The sequence below is a fragment of the Notechis scutatus genome, chromosome 7, assembly GCF_049901735.1.
Source record: "Notechis scutatus isolate UNSWTSFEM ecotype Mainland chromosome 7, rNotScu1.2, whole genome shotgun sequence".
Taxonomy (NCBI): Eukaryota; Metazoa; Chordata; class Lepidosauria; order Squamata; family Elapidae; genus Notechis; species Notechis scutatus.
This window is the reverse complement of record NC_142015.1, coordinates 417,702-438,660: the sequence shown is the minus strand read 5'-3', so window position 1 is coordinate 438,660 and position 20,959 is coordinate 417,702. Positions and strand designations below refer to the sequence as shown.

At 49.3% G+C, this 20,959-nt stretch overlaps 3 protein-coding genes and 1 non-coding gene across 8 annotated transcripts; 3 read left to right on the top strand and 1 right to left on the bottom strand.

Moving 5' to 3' along the window:
• Positions 1-4,384: 4,384 nt before the first annotated feature.
• Positions 4,385-5,971, top strand: TIMCC (TIM double twin CX3C motif chaperone). 5 transcript variants are annotated; one of them, XM_087969861.1, is made up of 4 exons: positions 4,385-4,559; positions 4,723-4,863; positions 5,435-5,581; positions 5,805-5,971. In XM_087969861.1, exons 1-4 carry the CDS (start codon positions 4,473-4,475, stop codon positions 5,919-5,921), a joined length of 492 nt encoding a protein of 163 aa, XP_087825987.1. In that variant the 5' UTR covers positions 4,385-4,472; the 3' UTR covers positions 5,922-5,971. The 5 variants fall into 5 exon arrangements, 3 of the variants coding, with proteins under 3 accessions (XP_087825987.1, XP_087825985.1, XP_087825986.1); XR_003372376.2 differs by having other exon boundaries at positions 4,390-4,559; positions 5,292-5,581; positions 5,808-5,971; XR_003372375.2 differs by having other exon boundaries at positions 4,390-4,559; positions 5,292-5,581.
• A 1,632-nt stretch (positions 5,972-7,603) lies between these two features.
• On the top strand, positions 7,604-12,262 carry SNRPG (small nuclear ribonucleoprotein polypeptide G). The gene is made up of 4 exons (XM_026684798.2): positions 7,604-7,755; positions 10,580-10,602; positions 11,531-11,655; positions 12,112-12,262. Exons 1-4 carry the CDS (start codon positions 7,724-7,726, stop codon positions 12,160-12,162), a joined length of 231 nt encoding a protein of 76 aa, XP_026540583.1. The 5' UTR covers positions 7,604-7,723; the 3' UTR covers positions 12,163-12,262.
• A 1,239-nt stretch (positions 12,263-13,501) lies between these two features.
• Positions 13,502-19,628, bottom strand: PCYOX1 (prenylcysteine oxidase 1). The gene is made up of 6 exons (XM_026684797.2): positions 19,485-19,628; positions 19,044-19,250; positions 18,057-18,231; positions 16,171-16,382; positions 15,432-15,587; positions 13,502-14,583 (listed from the first exon to the last, which is right to left on the bottom strand). The coding sequence occupies exons 1-6, from the start codon at positions 19,588-19,590 to the stop codon at positions 13,943-13,945; spliced, it is 1,497 nt and encodes a 498-aa protein (XP_026540582.2). The 5' UTR covers positions 19,591-19,628; the 3' UTR covers positions 13,502-13,942.
• A 995-nt stretch (positions 19,629-20,623) lies between these two features.
• Positions 20,624-20,694, top strand: TRNAG-CCC (transfer RNA glycine (anticodon CCC)). The gene has a single exon. It is a non-coding gene; the product is annotated as a tRNA-Gly (tRNA).
• The last annotated feature ends 265 nt before the right edge of the window (positions 20,695-20,959 follow it).

Below are 20,959 nucleotides of genomic sequence, written 5' to 3'. Positions count from 1 at the left end.
CTTCCCCGTGGATTTTGCTTGTCCGAACCCAGAAGTCGCACATGCTGATCCCAAGAGCCCAGAAAGCTGCAGTCGATGTAACTGCCAGTTGCCTGATTTTGATCATACGACCACGGGGAGGTTCACTAAAGAAATGGCCGTAAGTCATCGATACAGCTACCGAATGCGCAATGCATCACAAGCTACTATGAGCCCTTCCCAGCCCGCCCCCTCCAGGCTGAGTCCCAACGCCCAGCCATATAAGGCCTGGCCGTCAGCCAAACTCTTGCAGCAGGAGCCCTGAAGGCCTACGGATGCCTCCCCGTGGGAATCTGTGGAAGGCTCTTGCAATGACCTCATGGCCCTTAATTTTAGAGCACCGCCTAAAGACTCGCGGAGTCCCGCAGAGACGGCTGAGCTCTCCTTCTTTGGGTGAGGGACGGCCACTGGGATCCAGCTGTTCCTCGGGTGGCCTCTTCTTCTTCTTCTTCTTCTTCTCCTCCCTTGTGCTTCCGAGCTATTTTCTTCCTCCATTCACTGCTGTCATTTATGACTGCAGGCATTCCTAGGCCAGGAGGGTCTTCCTACCCACCCCTCTCCTCCTGGGGTGGAGGGGGGCGAGCCCTCGGCAGAGAATCAGTTGTCCTCCTACTCTTTCTTTGCCAAGAGGCTTCTTGCTCTTGTGGGCAATGGAAGGGGTGAGGTTCTGGCAGGAGTAGCACAGAAGGGCTACTCTGGAATAGCTTTTCCACTCTCAGAACATAAAACTGGTCCGTGTTTTCCTCCAGATTTGGGGGGCGGGGGGGAAGAGAAATTATGCAGCAGCAGCAGCGGAAATCCAAAACCGAGAAGTGCACAATAAAGCACTCAAGAGTTTGGAGAGACACTTTGGTCTCCTTGGAACAGAGACTCAGGCCCGATCAGATGATGCAACAGGCAGCGGCTTTTTGCTGAGCCTTGAGCCTCCAGCCCTGCAGCCAGCCATGTCCGTCGGCCAGAAGCTTCTGCCACCTTTCTCCCTTGGGAAGTCCCCCCGGGGTGGCCCTGCCCCTGCCGCCCTCCTGAGACAATTGTGACAAGATTACTTCAGTCAAGGCAACAACACGCCTCCTTGGATTTAATGGAGGCTCCCAACGGGGCAGCCTCGGGACCTAACAGGGGGAGCTGCCTTCAGCTCCAGGCTTTGTGTATTGCACGTGAAAAGGGGGCGGGGCTGTGATAGTGTAGTTGCGGCCACCATCTTGCCTTTTTTTGACCCTCCCCGTGGATTTTAGACAAATTGCGCATTAAGACATTAAAAAAAACGAGCAGAGCTTCATTTTCCATCTTGGCCTTGCTGGCTGTCCTTTGTAGACACCTCTGCAGCCTCCTCCTGGGTTCCTCCTACGGGACAGTCATGGGAGGCCAGTTGGCCTCGGGACCATCTCACTCCCCAGTGGCCCTCGGAGGCCTTTTGGGGGCCCCGGCTGGGGAGGAGAGGTGGGCTCACAGCTTGCAGGCTTTTTCTGTTTTGCAAGAAAATAGCCCAGGTGTTTTGGCACCCATCGTTCATTCCATTCCTATGGAAATAAACCTCTGAAGCTCTGATCTGGGACCTCTGAAGAAGTTGGACATCCAGAGCCACAAAAGGACTTGCTGGCAAAGTCGAAGCTTCGAAAGTAAAACCAAAACATTGCAGGACCGACCTCAAATCCTTCTTTCCGGGTTTAAACTTTGCACGTGGCTCCCCCTGCTGGAGCCCCTTGGTGGTGGTAGTTGAGGCCCCAGTTCCTTTCCAGGAGGTGGTTCCTGTTCACGCCCCCTGTGGAAGGTCTGGGAGTAAAGCGGGGAGGGAGGCCGTCTACTACTTAGCCGCCACCAGCAGAGCAGGAGGAGGCCAAGAGAAAGCGGGAGAAGCGCTTCCGGCTTTTCCTTCCAAGGTTGGAGGCCGGAGCGGAGAAGAGCAGCTGGGGGAGACAAGGGCAGAGCAGAAGGCCTGCTCCGGGCAGCCCCCCTTTTTCTTCACTCCCCAGGCCACAGGGACTCAGGCGGCACCCGTGGAGCAGCTTAGGGCTTTTTTCCCCCTTTCCTTTAGGCCCAGGTAAACGAGCCTGGTTTCTACTTTCCTATGGGATTCCAGTCTTGATTTGCGGCTGGAAATCTTTCCTCCCATTCCCACTGAGGATAGACAGCCTCCCCCTGGGGAGCTGGGCTCCCTCACCCAGGACAGCTGTGGCAGGAGGGCCTTGGGGAGGGGCTTGGACAAGAAGGACCCCCAGCTGCCTTCCAGCCAGAGGTCTCTAGGAACCAGTGAGAGACCGGAGTGTTTGTCCTGTATTAATATTATAGCAGTTAGAGGCGGTATAGGTGATGCCTCCTCCTCCTCCTGCCTCTCCCAACAACAACCCTGCAAGGTAGATTAGAGAGAGTAACTGCCTAGAGTCCCCTCGGGAGCTTCCACGGGTGAGGGGAGGATCTGGTCTTGGATCCCAGATCTGGTTCCCCCCCCCAGCTTCACAGCGTTGTGAACCAGCCCTTCAAAACTTCAGCTGGAAACCACAGTGGTGGCCTATATTAGCATCTACCTTTCAGAATTTCTTTCTCCAGCCTTTGGAGAGATCGCCCATGCAGACAGGTAGAAAAATGAAACACGTGTATTTTCTTGACATGGAGAGTAGTTCCATCAAGCCGAAAGGCACCGTGATCCATTTTCAGAAGGTTGGAGATGATTGTCATTATTTTTCAGGCGCTGTACTTCTCCTTTAGGCTGTGAAGGCTCCAAAGAACTCTGGTTCTACTTAAGACTAGGGAGGAAGGAAACACAGGGGTGAGTTTCAGATTTTCAGCAGGTAGTAACTCCAGAAAGGCTCCACCTTGGCTGGGTGCCCCGCTGAGGACTGGCATGGCCTGTTGGTTGTCACCCCAGGGAGACTGGTTTCAGTGCTGGCCCTCTGGCCTGGACCAGAGCCCAACCTCCGGCCCTGAGTGGTGCCCTTGTTCATTCAGAAGGAAATGCGGCCGGGCAACCAGGCCAAGGTTTTCAAAGGAAGTCGATCAATGGCTCTCTCAAGCCAGAGTGAGATGTGGCTTCAGCTTCCTTCCCGGGTTTCCAGGGCGTGGTGTGCTCCGTCTGTCTGGGGTTTCCTGAACCTCTTGACCCCTCGCTGCACACACTGGCTCAGTTGTGGGGACTTGTCCACCTACTCTGAGCTTTTGGCTGCCCCAAATTGTATTTGGCCAGGGTGGCATTTTTGCAAGAATTATAAATGAGTTCATGTCTGCAAGAGGCACTTTGAAGACATAATGTGTCTTTTCAGCAGCAACTGTTATTAGCCTTGCAAAAAAGAGACTTCTATTCCAGTTTAGGTTCCATGTTAATTGAAGTTCTTTGACAGCTCATAATACTTAGCATGTACTTCAGGTTGGTAAAGTACTTCTGCTTGATTTAGGCAATGCTGACAACAGACAACAGGGTAGGTCAACCTGTTGCAGATTCCAGCCTGAGGCTAAGGAAGGGGGAGAACTTGCAGGAAACTTTCAAAACAGAGGCCCTTCCAGATTGCGCTTGCTTTACAAGCTCCATTCCTTCCAGAGAGCTGTCCCTTAAAGTGCCAAATTGTTTGGCGAGCAGGATTTACTCCTAAGCAAATGGTACACAACAGCAATTCATTGTGTAGCTCTTTATTTATTACCCATGCTCTGACTCAATGGAGTCAGACCTCGATATCTGAAGACAATTACTTAGGCAATAATCAACCAGCTATTGCAATCTGAAACTCCGTTGCTCCATCTGAGGCCAAGGGAGAAATAAAACCTTGGTGGAAAAGAGGAATGCCTATAAAGGGAGGGACCAAAAAGTCCAGCTAAGCTCTTGCACAAATAAGAGAGGGAGCTTTTGTTGGTGTGATTTGACTCATGATTACATCTCATGACATAACCATGAAACATTGTGATACAATCAGGATTGATCCATGATTATATCACAGTGCAAAAAAGACACTCAAATCTTAGAGTGCAGAGAAGAGGAACAAGGATTACTGGGGGGCTAAAGCCTACGAAGAACAGTTGCAGGAACGGGAAAAGTTTAATGAAAAGAAGGACTAAGGGGTGACGTCAGAGCAGCCCCCCAACACCCTCCCCCCCAAGGTCAACGTCCCCTAATCAGAATAACAGAAGGACAAAGAGCTGGAAGGGGCCTTGGAGGTCTTCTAGTCCAGCCCCCTCCTCAAGCAGGGCACTCTAGACCAGACAAAAGGCGGCTTATCTCTTCCTAAAAACCTCCAGCGGTGGAGAGGAAGCCCTCCCAGGGCTCCGCTGGTCTCGGGAGCTGCTTCTGTTCCCGGGCGAGAGCAAACCCCGTCGAGCCTTCCGGGCCCGGAGCCCAGCCTCCCCTGGCCCCGCCGCCGGGGGTGGGGTGGGCGGGCAGCCGGGGGCGGGGCGAGGGCGGGCGGCCTCTCGTGCTCCGCAGCGCCGGCTCGGTCCGCGGCGGCGTCTCGGCGCGCTCCCCGTCCGGCATGGCGGAGGCTCAGCAGCTGCGGGTGCAGGAGGCCATCGACGGCATGGTGCAGGGCCTGGAGCGGGAGCACATCCGCAAGATGCAGGTCGGTCGGCCGGGCGAGGGGCGGGCGCGGCTTTTCGGGGGAGCGGGCCGCCGGCCGAGCCACGCGGCCTCCCCTCCGGCGCTGGAGCCGGGGCTTCCCTCCCTCCCGCCCGCCCTGGGTCCGTCCTCGCGGGCTGACCGGGGCGCCGCTCCCCTCCCCGCAGGGCCTGATGTTCCGCTGCAGCGCCACGTGCTGCGAGAACCCGCGGGCCTCCATGCAGCAGGTGCACCAGTGCATCGAGCGCTGCCACGCGCCGCTGGCCCAGGCGCAGGCCCTGGTCACGCAGGAGCTGGAGCGCTTCCAGGTGAGCAGGCCGCCCCGCGACGGTCCCTGGCCCAGGCCGCGCGGCCCTCCGCGCTCAGAGAGAGGGGAACGGTCCCTCCTCCCCCTCTTTGCCGAGACTCAGCCCTCCTTTTCCCCCTTGAAACACGAAAGACGAGCCCGCAGAGCTGGGGGGGGGGGGCGCGGGGGGTGTTGCAGCTGCCTTCGCAGACATAGGAACAGGCCAGAGCTTCGGTTGGGCTCCCCGGCTGCCCTCTTGATTGGCTCTGCCTGCTCTGGGCCTCCCTGCCTGAGAAGCAGCCATTGAGGGGGGGTGGCAGAATCATTTGCATCATTGCCCCGCACCCCAAAGGTCCCCCTGTCCTTCTAGGGATCCGGGATCAGTTGGTCTTCCTGTTGCCCGAGGAGACTCTGTGCTGCCCTGTCCCCACCTCTCTCGTTCCCCCCCAGAGCCGCCTCTCTCGCTGCACCATGCACTGCAACGACAAAGCCAAGGACGCCTTGGACTCCGGGAGCAAAGAGTCGCAGGTGAAGCTGCAGCTGGAGAACTGTGTGATGAAGTGTGTGGATGACCACGTGCATCTCATCCCCAGCATGACCAAGAAGATGAAAGAGAGCTTGGCTGGCATCGCTCAGTAGCCCCACCCCTGTGCACAAACCCAGGTCCGGCCAGGAAGGGTGCCATGAACTTGGTGAAACTAGGAAACAAACGTGGGAATACGTCGGGCGCTTTCTTCCGGGTAGGATGGCTGAGGATGCACCCAGCCTGGTGAAAGGAAGGCTGCCGGTTGCCAGAATGGGAAACGGGGCTGGGTTGGGTTTTCTCTGGATATGTTCCCAAGTCCAGGGGATCTCCCTGCCTTGTTTTGACCAACGCTCCCGACCCTTGTGGTGCTAATGGGGAAGGAGAGGTGAAAAGGTGCTTCCTTAGCAGCCCTAAAGTTTGTTCGCTTGTTGTCTTAGCAGGGCAGATTCACTCAGGCCCGTTCAAGTTCATACCTCTGGTGCCCTACAATAAAGACACAAAATGGCTGCTCCTACAGTCCTGCTCAAGGAGGCGGTTGGTTCTGTGCCATGTGATGTAACTGAGTGACAGAAAATACAATATTAAACCTTTTGAATTCTCCAAAGCTGCTGGGACCTTCTATTTGTGCTTTCATCCACATCAAGCAGGTTTTTTTTTTCTTTGACCAGGTAGCAGGTATGGATGTGTGTGCCTTAATACGTCCTGAGTAGGGAAAATGCACGTGTGTGTGTGTGTATCCAGGTCTGGCCAGATCTATGCAGAAGTTTCGTCACTGTTTTGCCACCCACTCATGACAGTGGATTCAAACAGGAAAGGAGCCATCAGAACCTGGAAAGCTAAAGTTTGCTGAGTGAGTCAGAAATGAAGATTTTAAGGGGGTTTTAAAAATGCGACATCAAAATATAAACTTTGTTACCAAAATATGAAGTCTTTTTAGCCACTCCCCAAACAAATGTTTATTAAATTCTTAAAATCTTATGCGGTTTCACATTATTTGCATTTGGCCTATGTTCTGAGTTCATTTCAGTATGGAGAATTTCTGTATTTAGCAGAGTAACCTTATTGGCTACTCTCAAGACATTGTTCTATTAGGGTTTCTTGGAAAAGTGAGCTGGAAAGAATGGTTCCTTCTCTTCATTGCTGGCTGTGGGGGCAGAATAAATAGTAGTGCATATATAAGAAGAAAGGAAATCCTGGTGAGTGATTGACAAAAGTGATTATTTCACTTTTTAATGGAGTGAATTGTCATGGTGCTTAAGGCTTTGTGCCCTAGAATACCACAGATTGTGAAGGGGCAAGAAAGTCAGGTATGGAAACAGAGCTGCAATACCAGCATGGGGAGTGGCCTTTTCTGATTGATTTCTCTCACCAAAGTCCATTTGCTAACAGAGGGATGGCCATGGCGCACTCTCTGAAGGGCTCCAGCATTCCATAACTTTGTCTGTTACTACTTTGCATTTAGCTGTTTTGCTCTCGGCTGTAGAGTCGAATGGTAGCTCAGCTGTAGCTGAATGGAAAAGAAACTTGGCTGGATTTGGGAGAGATTGAATTTCCTTCCCAGAGGCTTCAAAAAACCAGGGAATGCTGATGCGGATTCCTTCACATGCCATTGCTGGTCATCTCTGGCCCTTTCAAGAGGAGGGAAAATGCAGCCCGGTAGGAAGGCGCTGCTTTGAGAAAGTTACCGGGAGACCTGCCTGCCTCTGCTCACCTTTCCCGCAAAGGAGGCCAACGGACTTCCGGAGGGGAAAGCACCAGGTGAGCTTTGAACCAGGGCTCTCCAACCTGGGCCACTTTATGCCTTGCGGACTTCAACTCCCAGAATTCCCCAGCCAGTTTTGCTGGGAGTTGGAGTCCTGGGAATTCTGGGAGTTGAGGTCCACCAGGCGTAAAGCGGCCCAGGTTGGAGAGCCCTGCACGTCGCCTGAGGCAGGTCCAGAATGCCAAGAGGCGCGGGGCAACCGATCCTGCTCGCCTCCTCGGGGGCAGCTGCCCTTCCACTCCCGGGAGCCCAGCAAAGACACAGGGCAACTGAGGGAGAAGAATCCGGGCGAGCGGAGGGAGCGGCAGATGCAGCGGGAAGAGAAACGGCAGAAACGCGGGAGACGCCGGCGCCACCGCACGACTTTAAAAAGAAGGCGGGACGCTTGCTGATTGGTCGCTAGGACCGGATAGCCCCGCCCTTCGCGAGAACTTGGGCGGACTCCGCGTTCGTCGGCTTGGCCGTCCTTTGTGGTTGCGCCTGCGCCCGAGCCGCCTGGTGATTGGGCAGATAGGTGCGCGCCGTGGTGACGTTCCAACGCAGCAGAGGCGACCGGCAGACGCTTCGCGAGGCGGTCGGCTTGGAAGAGGCAGGATGAGCAAAGCGCACCCGCCGGAGCTGAAGAAGTGAGTCCGCGCCGCGGGGCAGCGTCGGGGCGCTCCGCTCGGAGGCACCGCGGGGCGGAGGCGCGGCGGCCAGAGAAGTCAGCGGAGGGCCTAGCGGGCGGCGGGAGCTCGTCCTATGGCCCGTCATGCACTGCGCGGCGTGTGGCCATAGAGCCACTTGCAGAGGTGCCTTCCCCGACACACACGTGCGCCGGTCCTTCTGGGCCTGGGGACGTTCCGGGTGGCCCACAGCAAAGCCCCCCCCGCCCCCCCCATTCCCCTCGGCCCCACAAGCGCTCGCGCCTCTCGGCCTGGGCGGGGACGGGAAATGGGCAGCTCCCCCCCTCCTGCAGGAGCCGATCTTGGCCGGGCTTGGGGGTCGGGGTTCCTTTGGCAGCCTTTTTAGAAGCCTGGCCGTCAAGAGACGCTCCTTCCCCCGGCGGATGCCTTCCTCAGGACAACCGAGTTGGAAGGGACCGCGGAGGTCTTCTAGTCCAGCCCCCCTGCTCAAGCAGGAGACCCCATTCCGTTTCAGGCACGTGGCTGTCCAGGCTCTCCTTGAGCGCCTGCAGCGATGCCCTCCCCCCAACCTCTGGGGGCAAAGCGGTCCCGCTGCTTAACGTTTGTCAGCGTGAAGAAGCTTCTCTCTCCCTTCCAGGTTGCTCCTCGGTTAGTTTCCGTCGGTGGCTTCTGTCCTGCCTTCAGGGGCCTTGGAGGTCATAGGTTCACCTTCGTTGCTGCTCTCTGCTCTCTTTCTAGAGACTCAACATCTTTTGGGTGTCCTAACCCGAATTGGCCTCAGGGTTCCAGGTGTGGCCTCACTAAGTGCCATATAAAGCGATAGGACCCCTTCATGGGAACTTGATGCCACCCCTCTGTTGATGCAGCCCTGGACTGCATTCCCTTTTTGGGCAGCTGCAGCACCAGGCTGGCTCATATTAAGTGGTTGCCCATTAGGGCTGCAAGATCCCTGCACAGTTACTGCTGTGAAGCCCATTTTGCACCTATGCATTTGGTTTCTCTTGCTTTTCTCATCACTGGATTGTGTTTTGTTGGATAGGGTCCAGTGTTCAATTCTGGTTCTTGAGCAGATCTTCTAAAGGGTCATCTGCAAATTTGATGAGTTCCCCTAATATCCCATCATCTAAATTGTTTAGGAAGAGGTTGAAGAGTCCTGAGCCTAAGTTGTACTCCATTGCATGTTTCCCTCTATGTCAATGCGAATCCATGTGGTGGCGATGCTGTCTATCCCAAATTGTTCTCTCTTACCAAGAAGTAGACTGTGGTCTACTTTGTCAGCTCCCTTACTGACATCTAACTATACTATGTCCACAGCATATCCCTGCTCCACTAATGTAATCACTTTGTCAAAGAATGCAATGCGATTTGTCTGGCATGATCTGTGCTTGATAAACCCATGTTAGCTTCTTTGTATGTTTCTAGGTATTCTCAGATCCCTTACTTAACTATCTTTTCCAGGATTCCAAGATATTGATGTCAGGTTGATTGGTCTGCAGTTTTCTAGGTCCCTTTTTCTCATTTTTAAGAAAGATTAGAACCACATCTGCTCTTTTGCAATCCTCTGGTAGTTCCCTGGTGCTCCAGGATTTTTGAAAGATGTGGTTCTGAGATCACATCAGCCAGTTCTTCAGAACCCTGGAATGAAATCCATTTGGTCCTGTTGATCTAGCATAGATAGGTGTTGTCTTACCATTATTTTCTTCTCTATTTTGACTTGTATTCTTAATCTTTTTACAATATTGCTTTTGTTAGTTTGGACTAGTTTTTCCTTTTATGTAAAAACTGATGCATAGAATGAATTAAGCCATTCCAATTTCTCCCTGCTACCCATTGCTTCCATGTCATCTTCTCCGGTTAGTGGACCAGTCATTTCCTTGACTTCTTTCTTGTTTTTTACATGTTGAAAGAAGTCTTTTTTGTTACTTTTGACATTTGTTGCAAGTCTTAGTTCATCCCGAGCCTTTCAGATTCAGGCTATTTGCTATTATTCTGCCTTAGGTTACGTGTCCCTCTTTCCATTTTCTATACTTGTCCTTGAGCCATCCACCTTTCATATATGATTGATTATATGCCATCAAGTAGTTTTTGAATGCTGATGAAATATATTTTTCCATGACTTGACAGCCTACAAACTTTATTAAACCAAATATAAATTCTACAAAAAAGAACAATCTAATATGAGAATGAGGGAAAAACAATATAAAACAATTTTTAAAATCTCAAGGAAGTGGTGAATTAGTGAGATGGCTGTATTGCCTACAAAAACTCTCTGCTACTAGTAGTAATCCTAATTGTTGTTCTTAACTGCAGAATGTTGTCGATATAATTTTTTTGTCATTTCTTTTTATTATTTACTGGCCAGTCACATCCTGTACAAATACGATTGATAGATAAGAGTATGATTAAGTTCAACATAAAGTATATAAATCTCCCAGCCAAGGTAACCCCTCAAAACAAGCCGTCCCATTGGGAGAACTCTTCTTTGGGGCCCTGAGTCTAAAAGAAGCTGTACCTTTGTTCCTGCTCTTGGAAAGGGACCGTCTTTCCTGAGAACAACATCCGGGTGTGACCGTTCTTGCACCATCCTACGCTCAAAGCTTTGGAGTTTCCCATTCCTCGGTCAGGAAATGGGCAAGACATACAAAGCCAGGTTATGAAGACAAAGGACAGAAGCTTCGTAAGATTGCTCAAGACAGTGTTTCATAAAGGGTGGTCCCAAGTTATCTTTTTAAACACTGAATCTGCATATTTCTTATATTGAGAATTTTTCTTTATTATGAACTTGACTTGCATGAGGCTTATTTCCTCTGTTTTGAATTTTCAGGTTTATGGACAAGAAGCTATCATGTAAGTGAACTGATTGTTTTAGAGATTCTGTTTTGCAAGGAAAAAACTATACAATTTATTTCGTGTCTGGTTATCTTGTGTAAATAATTTTCCTGAGATGTGCTCACTTCCCCTTATTTTCTCTATCTGTTGCATCTCAGTACTTGTCCAAATGTTGGTCTTTTATGCCCTAAATTTTTCATTACTTTTGTATTAATTTACATAATTCATTAATGGTTTAGTCTCCCTCTATCTGTTTCCCTGTATTTATGTCCAATTCCGGTCACCATAATACAAAAATGCAGAGAAGAGCAACAAAGACGATGAAGGGTCTGGAGGCTAAGTTGTAGGATGAACAGTTGAGGGAACTCGGTATGTCTAGTGGGATGGAACCCATAAATGGAATACACAACTAGATGGATATAAACTGTTGAAAAGAAACACGCCCAACTCAAAAAGAGGGGGAGGAGTTGCATTTTATGCAAAGAATTACTACACTTCTACAGAAATATACAATACTCTTATTGACTGTGTTAATGCTGCTGAAGAAATCTTAGAATGGGATGCTTCAGTTCACCAGAGGGAACCAACAGCAGGAAAAAGTCCACGAGTATTTGCAGTCTCAGTGAATGTGGTTTGTCTTTTGAGTTACTGTTGAACCTCTGCATGAAATAGCAAATGACATTCAGCTACTAGAGTTGTTTCACTCTTGCCTTTAGCTTGTTCTAAGTATACATGTAACTCTTAATAGTGAATGAGATGGTGAAATAATTGATCGTGTCTCCTGGGGCTTATTTGCTCACGGAAGAAAACTTTGGTTTAAAAGAACTGTGATTTAACAAAAACTGTTGAAGCCTTATGTGCTAATTCTCACACTTTAGTTGTAGTGGGAAAATGGCCATAGCAAACAATATTGAGGATAACTTAACTTGCTGTCTGTTCTTTGCAGTAAAACTAAACGGAGGTCGGCATGTTCAAGGGATATTAAGAGGTTTTGATCCATTCATGAATTTGGTGATAGATGAGTGTGTGGAAATGGCACCTGGTGGACAACAGAACAACATAGGGATGGTGGTAAGCAAAAATAAGAATTAAGTTATAAGAATTGTTTTGCCGGGGAAAGGAATGTTAGGCTGTTGCATTCTGTCATGGCACAGTACAACGGCACACTCTTTCATGTTCAAGAATTATATAAATAGAGTTGCAATATAAATCAACTTATGTTGATTCTAGCAGTAAGGAAGCAATTAGCATTTGTATTTTGTGATTTAGGTAAAAACTCAAATTCTCGTCCAGGCACTTTTGACACTTAAGAACCTAGTACCAATACTCTTAGATTGGGATCACCAGAAGCACTCAACAGATGCTATCCTAGTGGAGCAAAAATACTCCCATGAAAGACTAAGCAACGTCATGGATCTTTCTGGATTACAGTTGTAGAACAGTTAGCCATCTTGAAGCTAGTTTAATTTTTTTTCTTCAAATTCATTCTTAGCTATGCTAATTATAATTATTTATTCTGATTTCTAGGTAATACGAGGAAACAGCATTATTATGCTGGAAGCCCTGGAACGAGTATAAAAAATGAAGTACTGGCTGTTACTGCAGTGTGGGCAATTTATTGTTAGTTCTACAGAATCATTCCATGTTTACATTTTTTTTAAATAAATTCTGAAAAGTTGGTATGACTTGTTTCACAACTTTGAAAAATTGGGGAATGTATGAAATTGGAAAAAAAATAAAATCCAGGTACAGGAATGCCCTCGTTTTGACAGACAGCTCTTCCTCTGTCTGCTTAGTAACCTGTATAATCACTTCATGATTGCAGCCAATTAGAGCCAGGATTGCGGTCATTGAGCAAAGCAATCGTGTGGGTGTCTTGTTTAATGACCACTTTGCTCAACAACTGAGAATCTGGTCCTGCAATTGTGGCCATAATTCAACTTGAACCTCCCATAATGTAACCCTCTTTGGTTGTATTGGTGTGACATCTTTCTAGAATTCTCAAATGCAGATCCTTAGCCACGCATTAGTGAAAAAGCACAACAGCACCACTAGAATGTGTTTCCCCCACTTTTAATAAAGTTAGAAAGTATACCCAATCTGTTGCCTGCAATTTGCTGCTACCTACTTCTCTGCCTAACAGTCACGAGTGGATGGCCATAGAACCACACACCTGGCAGTAGAGGTATGTTGTTTCCTGCTGCTTTTAGGTAAAAGAAAAGCCGCTTGCTACTACAATTTTCCTGCCTGAATAAGCATCAAAAGGCACAAAGGGATAATTTTGACTTCTCTCCATTTTATACCTTATGTTCCCCTCAACCTATATTTTTTTAATATGAAGTTTGGTCTAGTGGTGAAGGCACCAGGCCAGAAACCGGGGGACTGAGTTCCTGTCCTGTCTTAGGCACGAAAGCCAGCTGGAAGACTTTGGGCCGGACCCTCTGCCCACAGCAAGGCAACAAGCCAGCATCAATTCTCGCCACAACCGAATGGCTCAACACTCGTTTGATCTGCTACTTATGCGTGGAAAGAGTTTGTCAAAAGCAATCCTGAATGTCCAATTTCCTTCACCTTCAAAAAAAAAAGGAGGGGCTTATTTAGAACCGATAACTCAAAGTTTCAATGTGCAGCTGAATTCTCTTACAAATCCTCATTTGCATAACTACATTAAAAGCTTATAAAATACGAATTTTAAAGGGCATCACTTCAGTCATTTGAACAGCTCAATTCAGAGATTCAAATTAGGCATATTCATTTTCTTCTGTGTCATTCCCCAAACTAATGGCTTCCAGAATTATAAAAAATACCTTCCAATCAAAACTAATGAATTGTTGGGTGTCACTGTCTGTGAAAGTAAGTACATGAAGTCTCTTGACTTTATCCAGTGGTTTTAAGAAACGCTGCTAGATACAATACCTGAGTTGTCAGCCCGAAGGATTTATTCAAAGTTTTTCTTGTTCCCCAAAGAATTACTTATAACAAGTAATGTGATTTGCAAAAGAAATCCAGAAGGTAAAGTCGTTTTTAAAAGGCGGTTACTAAGAATTCCCTTTAAGCCTGTTTTCTTGGGAGCACCAAAGTAGGATGAACAGTGATGGTTGCCAACTGTTGGAAGCTTGAAACATTTTCCAAACCTTTCTTACCTCACTAAAAATATTTTGGCCCTTGTAGGAATGTTCTGAGCTTAAAACTGCCCTAGTTATTGCCAAGCGAAGACATTTGAAGCTTCTTAACATTTTGGGCTGCAAATGGAGCATTTCAAAATTCAGGCATTTTGCGCACTCATACCCAACACCCAAGATACGCTGCAAGCTTCCCCTGCCCTCCGATGCCGCCCCCCAATCCTTGTCATGCCAAGTCAAAGCTCTGTCTTGAGTCTCTCGTGCAAGTCCTCTTGATCGATCCTGTCCATCTTATTGTACCAATGGTGGTGAGCCAAGAGGGCCGCGTTTTTGGCAGAGATCGCGCTCATCTCCATGGCGCTGGCTGCCCATTCTATGGCATTGACGTAATACATGTGGTCATGGAGAACGAAAGGTGGGCACTTCTGGGGAGGGGCATAGTGTGGGTAGGCCAGCCACTTCTGCACTTCCACCAAATCATAGGATGAGAAAAGCAGCTTCAGTTGCTCATCGGTCAGCAACTGGTGGGAGAACACTTTCCAGACCGGAGGGCCCAGGTGGTTGCCCTTCACCGGAGAAACCACCCCAAGGCTGCTGACAAACAGGTGAGGATCCTCCATCGTGAGAATGGCCTTCAGGCTGAACTGGGAAGGGTCCCGATAGCCAAAAAAAGAAGCGTTGATGTGCCCGTGGACAAAGGTGGCCACCGTCTGGTGGTAGGGAGGGGAGAACTCGGGGATCGGGGGGTCGAAGTTGCGGAAGGTTATGTTGGCGATCTTGCGCTGCAAGGGAGTGGCGATGAGGAGGATGTCGTAGACCCCTGATGTTTCTCCAGACGTGGAGTTGTAGGTAACCTCATACTGCTTTGTCAGGCCACCTTCAAAACAACCAAAAGAAATTAAAGCAGCAGTTTCACTGGCTGAGAAAGAGATTTTGGGGGTGTTTTCCCAATGCAAAAGGGCAGGGTCGGCATTTCTGTGCTTTTCTCAGAGAGCAGCAGAAGGCCAGGGCTGCACGATTCTCCAGCCAAACTCAGACACCCCTTGGGATAACTTTCTCCATGTCGTGACCACCGTCAGTAGAATTGGTCCCAGGGCTCCTTTCACCCTGAAGCAGTGACCCAATCGGATAACCTGCCTGCCACGTTTCCTCATCTCCAAAATGGCAGGTGCTGACAGCCAAAGAGGGGGGTTGCTGTTCGACTCCCTGGTCTCTGATGAAAATTCTTCCCAACCATCCAGGGTGGTTGGAAAGGAAGGACTGGGCCCCCCACCGCCCCATATGTTGTGTTTGGGGGATGGCAGCGCACACCCCAAGTTCTCTGTCTCCCTCTTCCAATCTGGGGCTGCTGCTTCTGAGTTTTAGCTCTGGGAAGGAGCTTTCCACGACCACCGTTTTCACTCTGCCGATGGCCCACCCCACTTAGGCGGGATTTCAAATGATCTAATTTTAAAAAATGGGGAGCTCGCCTGCAGCAAAGCCCCAACGTCTAGTAGGGCCACCTCTTTCCCCAGAAATGGCGCAGCACTCGCCATCTTGAGACTCTAGACACCCATCAGCGCCAGCTCTTGTGGCCAAAGACAAGGGACTGGGGAAGTGGTGGACCCAAACTCGTGGAGGGTGACAGATTGCTCACTTCTTTTTTCAACCTTCCATGACTTTCACGTTTGATAAACTTATATTTTGCAAATGTGAAATAAATAACTAAATATGAGGCAACCACACCTGCACGGCCCTTGGGCCTTGTTTTTGCTTCTATGGAGATAACGGGACCAGAAATCAGCTGGGCTTTGGAAGCATACAGAAGGCCCGAACACACCAATTTATTGCCACCTTCTACCGACCAAAGTCCTCCACTCGCTCCGGCCAAAGATACAGCTCCTACACAGAAACAAAGCCCAGAGAAAAAGTGGTCAGACACACCTAAACAAGACGGTAGCTGAGGCTGAAGTGATTCAGTGACAGGGTGAGAAATAAAACTAAGCCAAGAATTTAAAAACTGCATTATGGCTTTAAAAAATATGTGAACCCAGCCACCGGACACTTGTGTTTAAGACTTACTCTTATGAACGAATCAAACTGCTATGGCTTACTGAGTAATGCACAAAACCAGCCATCCTATAATGCAAGAAGGGAAGTAACTGTGATGCTCCATCTTCAACTGTCATTTGTTACCTTTCAGAGGAGGATGGAAAATCCTGTCTGGGGTTTTTTTTTTTTTTTTTTTTTGGGGGGGAGATTTGTTTCCCCCATTCATTTTTTTTGCACAGGGACATCTAGAAACAAAGTTCCCTAAAATGTATGCCTGAGGGTCTTGGTACATTTTTCTTCAATCATGTCTGATTCTCAGAGACTGGTCCCTGTGGTTTTCTGGGCCAGTTTTTTCAGAAGTGGAGCAAGTGGTGGAAGAAGCACAAATGGTGCGACACTAAATTTGCTACTTAGGAATGAACAAGCCACTTACCTACGAAGCCATTGATACTGGCACTTTGCCCATAGTTGACTCGCATGATAGGGGTGACCATCTCGTTGATGAATGCCTGAGAAAACCTGGCCTTTTGCAGGGACTCATCGATGGTCTGGTTCAACATGTGAAGGAAGCCCGTCCCTCCGAGGGCATGGAGCAGAGTCTCAGGGCTGCTGAAGGCGTAGTCGTACGACTGGTACCGATAGATCCTAGACCGAAAAAGGGGGGTTGGGAGGGGGAGGGGGCGAACAGACTAAGAACCCAGAGCTGCTATTTATTATCCTTTGATAGTATCAGCTAACGTCTCCAAACTGGTGCAGGAAGTTCTGCTTTCGTCTTCCATCATCCCCCAGATGATGAAGACAGTAGAAATCCACTAGATTGGGGCTGTTGTATTGAAGAGAGTCCTGGTTCTGCCAAACCGCTTCCATTTGAGAATTATGGAGGCCCCTCAGGAGCCTTCAGTGCAGCAGAAGTTTTATGGTAGCCTTCCCCAGATCTGTGCCTTGTAATTAGCCCGTCTCTGAGCTCTGCAGGCAGTTCCTTTGGCCTCCTGGCTTTTGCTCTGCTGCAGGACACACTGTTAGCTGTGAGGCATTCTAAAGAGAGGGAGTGTGTGCCTTTCCAAATCAGGTCCAATCGATTTATCACAGGTGGACTCCAAGGTGTAGGAACACGTCAGCCACGATCAAGAGAAATGGGAGGCACCACAGTTAAAATTTCACATGTTGTTGCAAAGGGTTTGAATACTTACGGCAATGTAATGTTTCCGTTTTTTTCTTTTCAATAAATTTACAGGCATTTCTAAAATTCTGTTTTCATTTTGTCATTATGGAGTACTGAGTGTAGATTAATGAGAAAAAATGATTTTCAGCAACTGTAGAATCAGGCTGCGGCCTAATAAAACGGACAAAAGGGAAGGGGGCCTGAATACTTTCTGAAGGCACCGTGGCTCGTTAATCCTGCTAAGGGCGCACAATCGTTTTCTCTCCCTCGCTAAGGAAATCCCTAGATGGAACCTCTTCTTATTACATGCTTTAATGCAGTATTTTTCAACCACAGCAACTTTTAAATGCTTGGGCTCCAACTCTTAGCCTGCTGATGGGAAATTCTGGATGTTGAAATCTTACTAAGGTTGAGAAATAGGAAGCGGTGACTGGCATTTAACTAATAGGGCCGGTTGCCAGTCAAACTGGTTTTTTTTTTTTGTAGGCCATCGCCAGTTTCATCTGCTGTTGGTCTTCCACTTAACCGCAGAGATGATTTTGCACCCACCTCTTTCATGGAACATTCAGGGTGTTCGTTACTTTGGGCTCATCTGCTCGCTATTGGAGTCTCTGACTAGAAGCAACCACAGGCTGTGCTTGAGATTTCAAAGGTAAAGAAGCCCCTGAGTTGAGGGCAACTCTTGGGGGCTACGAAGGGGGTGGCCAGCTTCCTCTCTGGGGTGTTCTTTGACTCCCACTCAAGCCTGTAGCCTTGGCCACCCATCCAGGCATGAACCAGCCTGGACTGGACTAACTTTTCAGATCTAGAGAAATTCGTGAAGCTTTGATTGATTGGTTTACACCAAGCCATCCTGTGGCCCTCTACACAATTATGATACGATAAAAGCAAACGGAAATTTTAGAGCCAAGCTATTTCCTGGTCTTTTTCTTTCCATGGCAGAACAAAACCTTGCTTCCAAAAATAGAAAGGCCCAGGGAAAAGCAAAATGCATTTCATTTGAATACAGTGAGCATTACGTCAATTAAACCAGGTGATATGGTCCTCCTGATAAGATTTTGGGGGAGGGAGGCCAGGAAGACCTTTGGTGCAGGGAGGTTGAAATGCCGCCCCCCCCCACCTCGCCCTGCAGTCCTTTGCCTTGTGCCGCTCCTCACCTCATAAACTTTTCCAGGACTTCCTCCACCCACATGTAGATCCGCAGGGGGTTCAGTCCGTAGCGCCAGAGCAGCTTCAGAAGAGTCCAGACATACCAGCTGCTCTCCTCAAAGACAAATTCCTCCCCATTGTAAATGCCCATGAGCCCGTCTTGACCCTGAGGAACAGAAAGCCCTGCGGATTGAAAGGCAGAGGCGGCAATTTGAGAGGGGGGAGAGCCACCCAATGCCCCAAACTTCCCTGCAGTCACCGGCCCTCAAGAACGACACACACTGGCCAAGAGAGAGCCAAGGTGCCTCCTTGGGTATTACTGGGACAAATACAAATTATACATCATTTCACATGGAATGAAATTAAGGAAGACGTACATATTAGGGTGGGAGAAATTGAAATTCTCAAAAGTGGGAGGAAAATTCTGTGACTAAAAATTATTGTTTTGCCTAAACTGTTTTTGTTTCAGATAAAATCTGTTTTGACAGTTGAAGTACAATGCAAGCAATGGCAAAAAAAAATCTATCTAAATTTGCATGGAAAGGAAAAAAACCTTGTCAAATAAAAATGTTACAAGATGCAAAGGGATGAGGACTGGGTTTGCTGGATTTGAAATATATTTTGCAGCTTGTCGTTTGGTTTGGATGGAAGGATGCCTGTGGCTGAGATGTCAGAGTTTTCGAAGGGCATCCCCCGAGTCTGAATGCCAGGGACGTTTAGGGTCTGATAGGGGACTTTGGGATGGACGACGGTCAAGGCCGCTTGAGGAGCTGTTCCCCATGAAGAGCCTGGAGGAGAAGCAGCCAGCGCTGCCTGGCAGAAAGCAAAGGCACAGCCAGAGAGAAACGGCTCACGTAGCAGGGAGTCCCCAGGGAGAGGGAGGACGGCTCGGACCGTTGTCGGGGCTTTCCCCCCTGCTGCAGGTGGCCCAAGAGCCCCTTCGGAGCCCCCAACAGCCCCCCAGCTGCCCCTGCCCCTCCAGCGCCGGGCCTCACCCAGTTCCTTGACGAAGTGCTTCATGTGCAGGTTCAGCGGGTGCAGGACGGCGCCGCCCGCCTCGAAGTCCCGGCCTTCCAGCTGGACGGTAGCCAGGCGGCCGCCCACCGCGCCCCGCTCGAAGACGTCGATCCGCGCCTCTCGGCCGAACTTCTGGCGCAGGAAATAGGCCGCCGAGGAGCCCCCGATGCCGGCCCCGATCACCCCTGCAAGAGGCAGCCGCGTCCGCTAAGAGGCCGCCCCGCCCCGGAGCCCCGGGAAGCGGCGCCCTCGGTCCGGGCAGAACTCCCGGCAGGCCCGGCCGCCGCCCTCCCCCAACAACGGGCCGAGAGAGACGGCCGCCCCGAGCCCCCGCCCAGGCGGCTCCGTTCTTGGCCGCGGGGGAAAGGGAGGCGTCTCTTCGGGCCACATTCCCCCGGGGCACCCGCGAGCACGGCTACCGATGCGGGAGGGCGGGCGGCGCAGCTCCGGCGCCCCCGAGGAGGCGCCCCGGCAGCACAGCAGCAGCAGCGGCAGCAGCAGCAGCAGCAGAGCCCTCGCAGCCATGGCCGAAGGAGACGGCGAGGGGGCCCCGCCCCTCTGGACCGGAAGAGTCCCGCCCCGCCCCCCGACTTCCTCCCTGGGTCCCCTTTTCCTGGCTGGCGGCCGACTGAGAAGGCGGGACTTTTTCCGCCCATAAGCGCCGGCTGTCTGTCAAACATTCGCTGGGTTGGAAAGAATACAAGAAGACGGATTATCCCCAAAACAGTTTGCTACGTAGCTTTGCTGGGTGGAAGGGCGGAGGCCCCTGAGCTACAATATTCATTGTACAATAAAATGCCGAATTTGTTCAGAACGTTATTTTATTTACAATTTTTGTATGCCAGCCACTCAAGGAACTCTAGAGGATTTTAAACATTAGAGGAGTAAGAAATGAGGTTTTGGTTTTAAGACAGTTTGGAGGAATACTTCCTTCCTTTAAAAATAAGTGTCTTGTTTTCTTTGCAGAGCCTGAAAATATTCATTTCTTGGAACAAATAACATTAATTTTTACATTTTTTTTAATGTGATACAAAGAATTTCTTTCACATTCAGACAAGACATGTTTTTTGACACTAAAAAACTTATCAAACTGGGAATATTCGTCCTTGCTCTTTGTCTTAATTATGACTCTTGCAGTATAAATTGTTCTCTTTTTAATAACTACTATACCACCTTTTTAAATAACTGAAATATATTTGGACTAAATTCAGGGATAAATTTTTTTTAATTGGAAAGCTATCTAAAAGATAGGGGACATCCAAATGATATGAACATTTTGTGAAGTATTTGAGAGTCTTCCTTTGAATCTTTGCCTAGATTCTTCAAGTGATACTTGGAGATGCTGGAAACTTTTTAGAACAATATTTTATAGGGAAATTTGGTGCATGTATTTTTGGAAGTATTTCCTGTTCAATTTAACAGTTCCATTCTTCTTCCATCTATCGATTAATTATTGCTTTCAGTTTGGGAAGAACCCAGTTTGATAATGCCGTATTCATAAAACTTTCATAGGCTGTCTCTGCTTTCTAGAGGATTCTTCCCAAGCAAGTTTGCAAGAGCGCCGCTGGTGTAGTGGTATCATGCAAGATTCCCATTCTTGCGACCCGGGTTCGATTCCCGGGCGGCGCAGTCTTCTTTTTGCCTCTTCACTTCAGCATCCCTTTTCGTGCCTTATCACCAAATTTGCCTGCTCCCTCCACCCAACGATGACTTCGTTCTATTTTTTCTTTATTTTTACAAGAAAGGAAACAAGCAGAGCCTTGTACGACAGCAGTGGAGACGCAATCTGTAAAACAGAAGTACTGCGCACGCGTTCTAGAGAGGTCTCGCGAGACCCGCCGCCCGAAAGGACGCCTCCATTGGGTGCGCCATCGAAAAGGCGGGGCTTCCTCGG

Coding starts and splice junctions, on each gene's coding strand:
- TIMCC (XM_087969861.1), top strand. CDS start 4,473: ATGGCGGAGGCTCAGCAGCTGCGGGTGCAGGAGGCCATCGACGGCATG. Junction 4,560..4,722: donor AGCACATCCGCAAGATGCAG/GTCGGTCGGCCG, acceptor CCCTCCCCGCAG/GGCCTGATGTTCCGCTGCAG. Junction 5,582..5,804: donor CGTCGGGCGCTTTCTTCCGG/GTAGGATGGCTG, acceptor TTGTTGTCTTAG/CAGGGCAGATTCACTCAGGC.
- SNRPG (XM_026684798.2), top strand. CDS start 7,724: ATGAGCAAAGCGCACCCGCCGGAGCTGAAGAA. Junction 7,756..10,579: donor CACCCGCCGGAGCTGAAGAA/GTGAGTCCGCGC, acceptor TTGAATTTTCAG/GTTTATGGACAAGAAGCTAT. Junction 11,656..12,111: donor AGAACAACATAGGGATGGTG/GTAAGCAAAAAT, acceptor TCTGATTTCTAG/GTAATACGAGGAAACAGCAT.
- PCYOX1 (XM_026684797.2), bottom strand. CDS start 19,590: ATGGCTGCGAGGGCTCTGCTGCTGCTGCTGCTGCCGCTGCTGCTGCTG. Junction 18,232..19,043: donor GCACTTCGTCAAGGAACTGG/GTGAGGCCCGGC, acceptor TTCAATCCGCAG/GGCTTTCTGTTCCTCAGGGT. Junction 15,588..16,170: donor CAGTATCAATGGCTTCGTAG/GTAAGTGGCTTG, acceptor GTTTCTGTGTAG/GAGCTGTATCTTTGGCCGGA.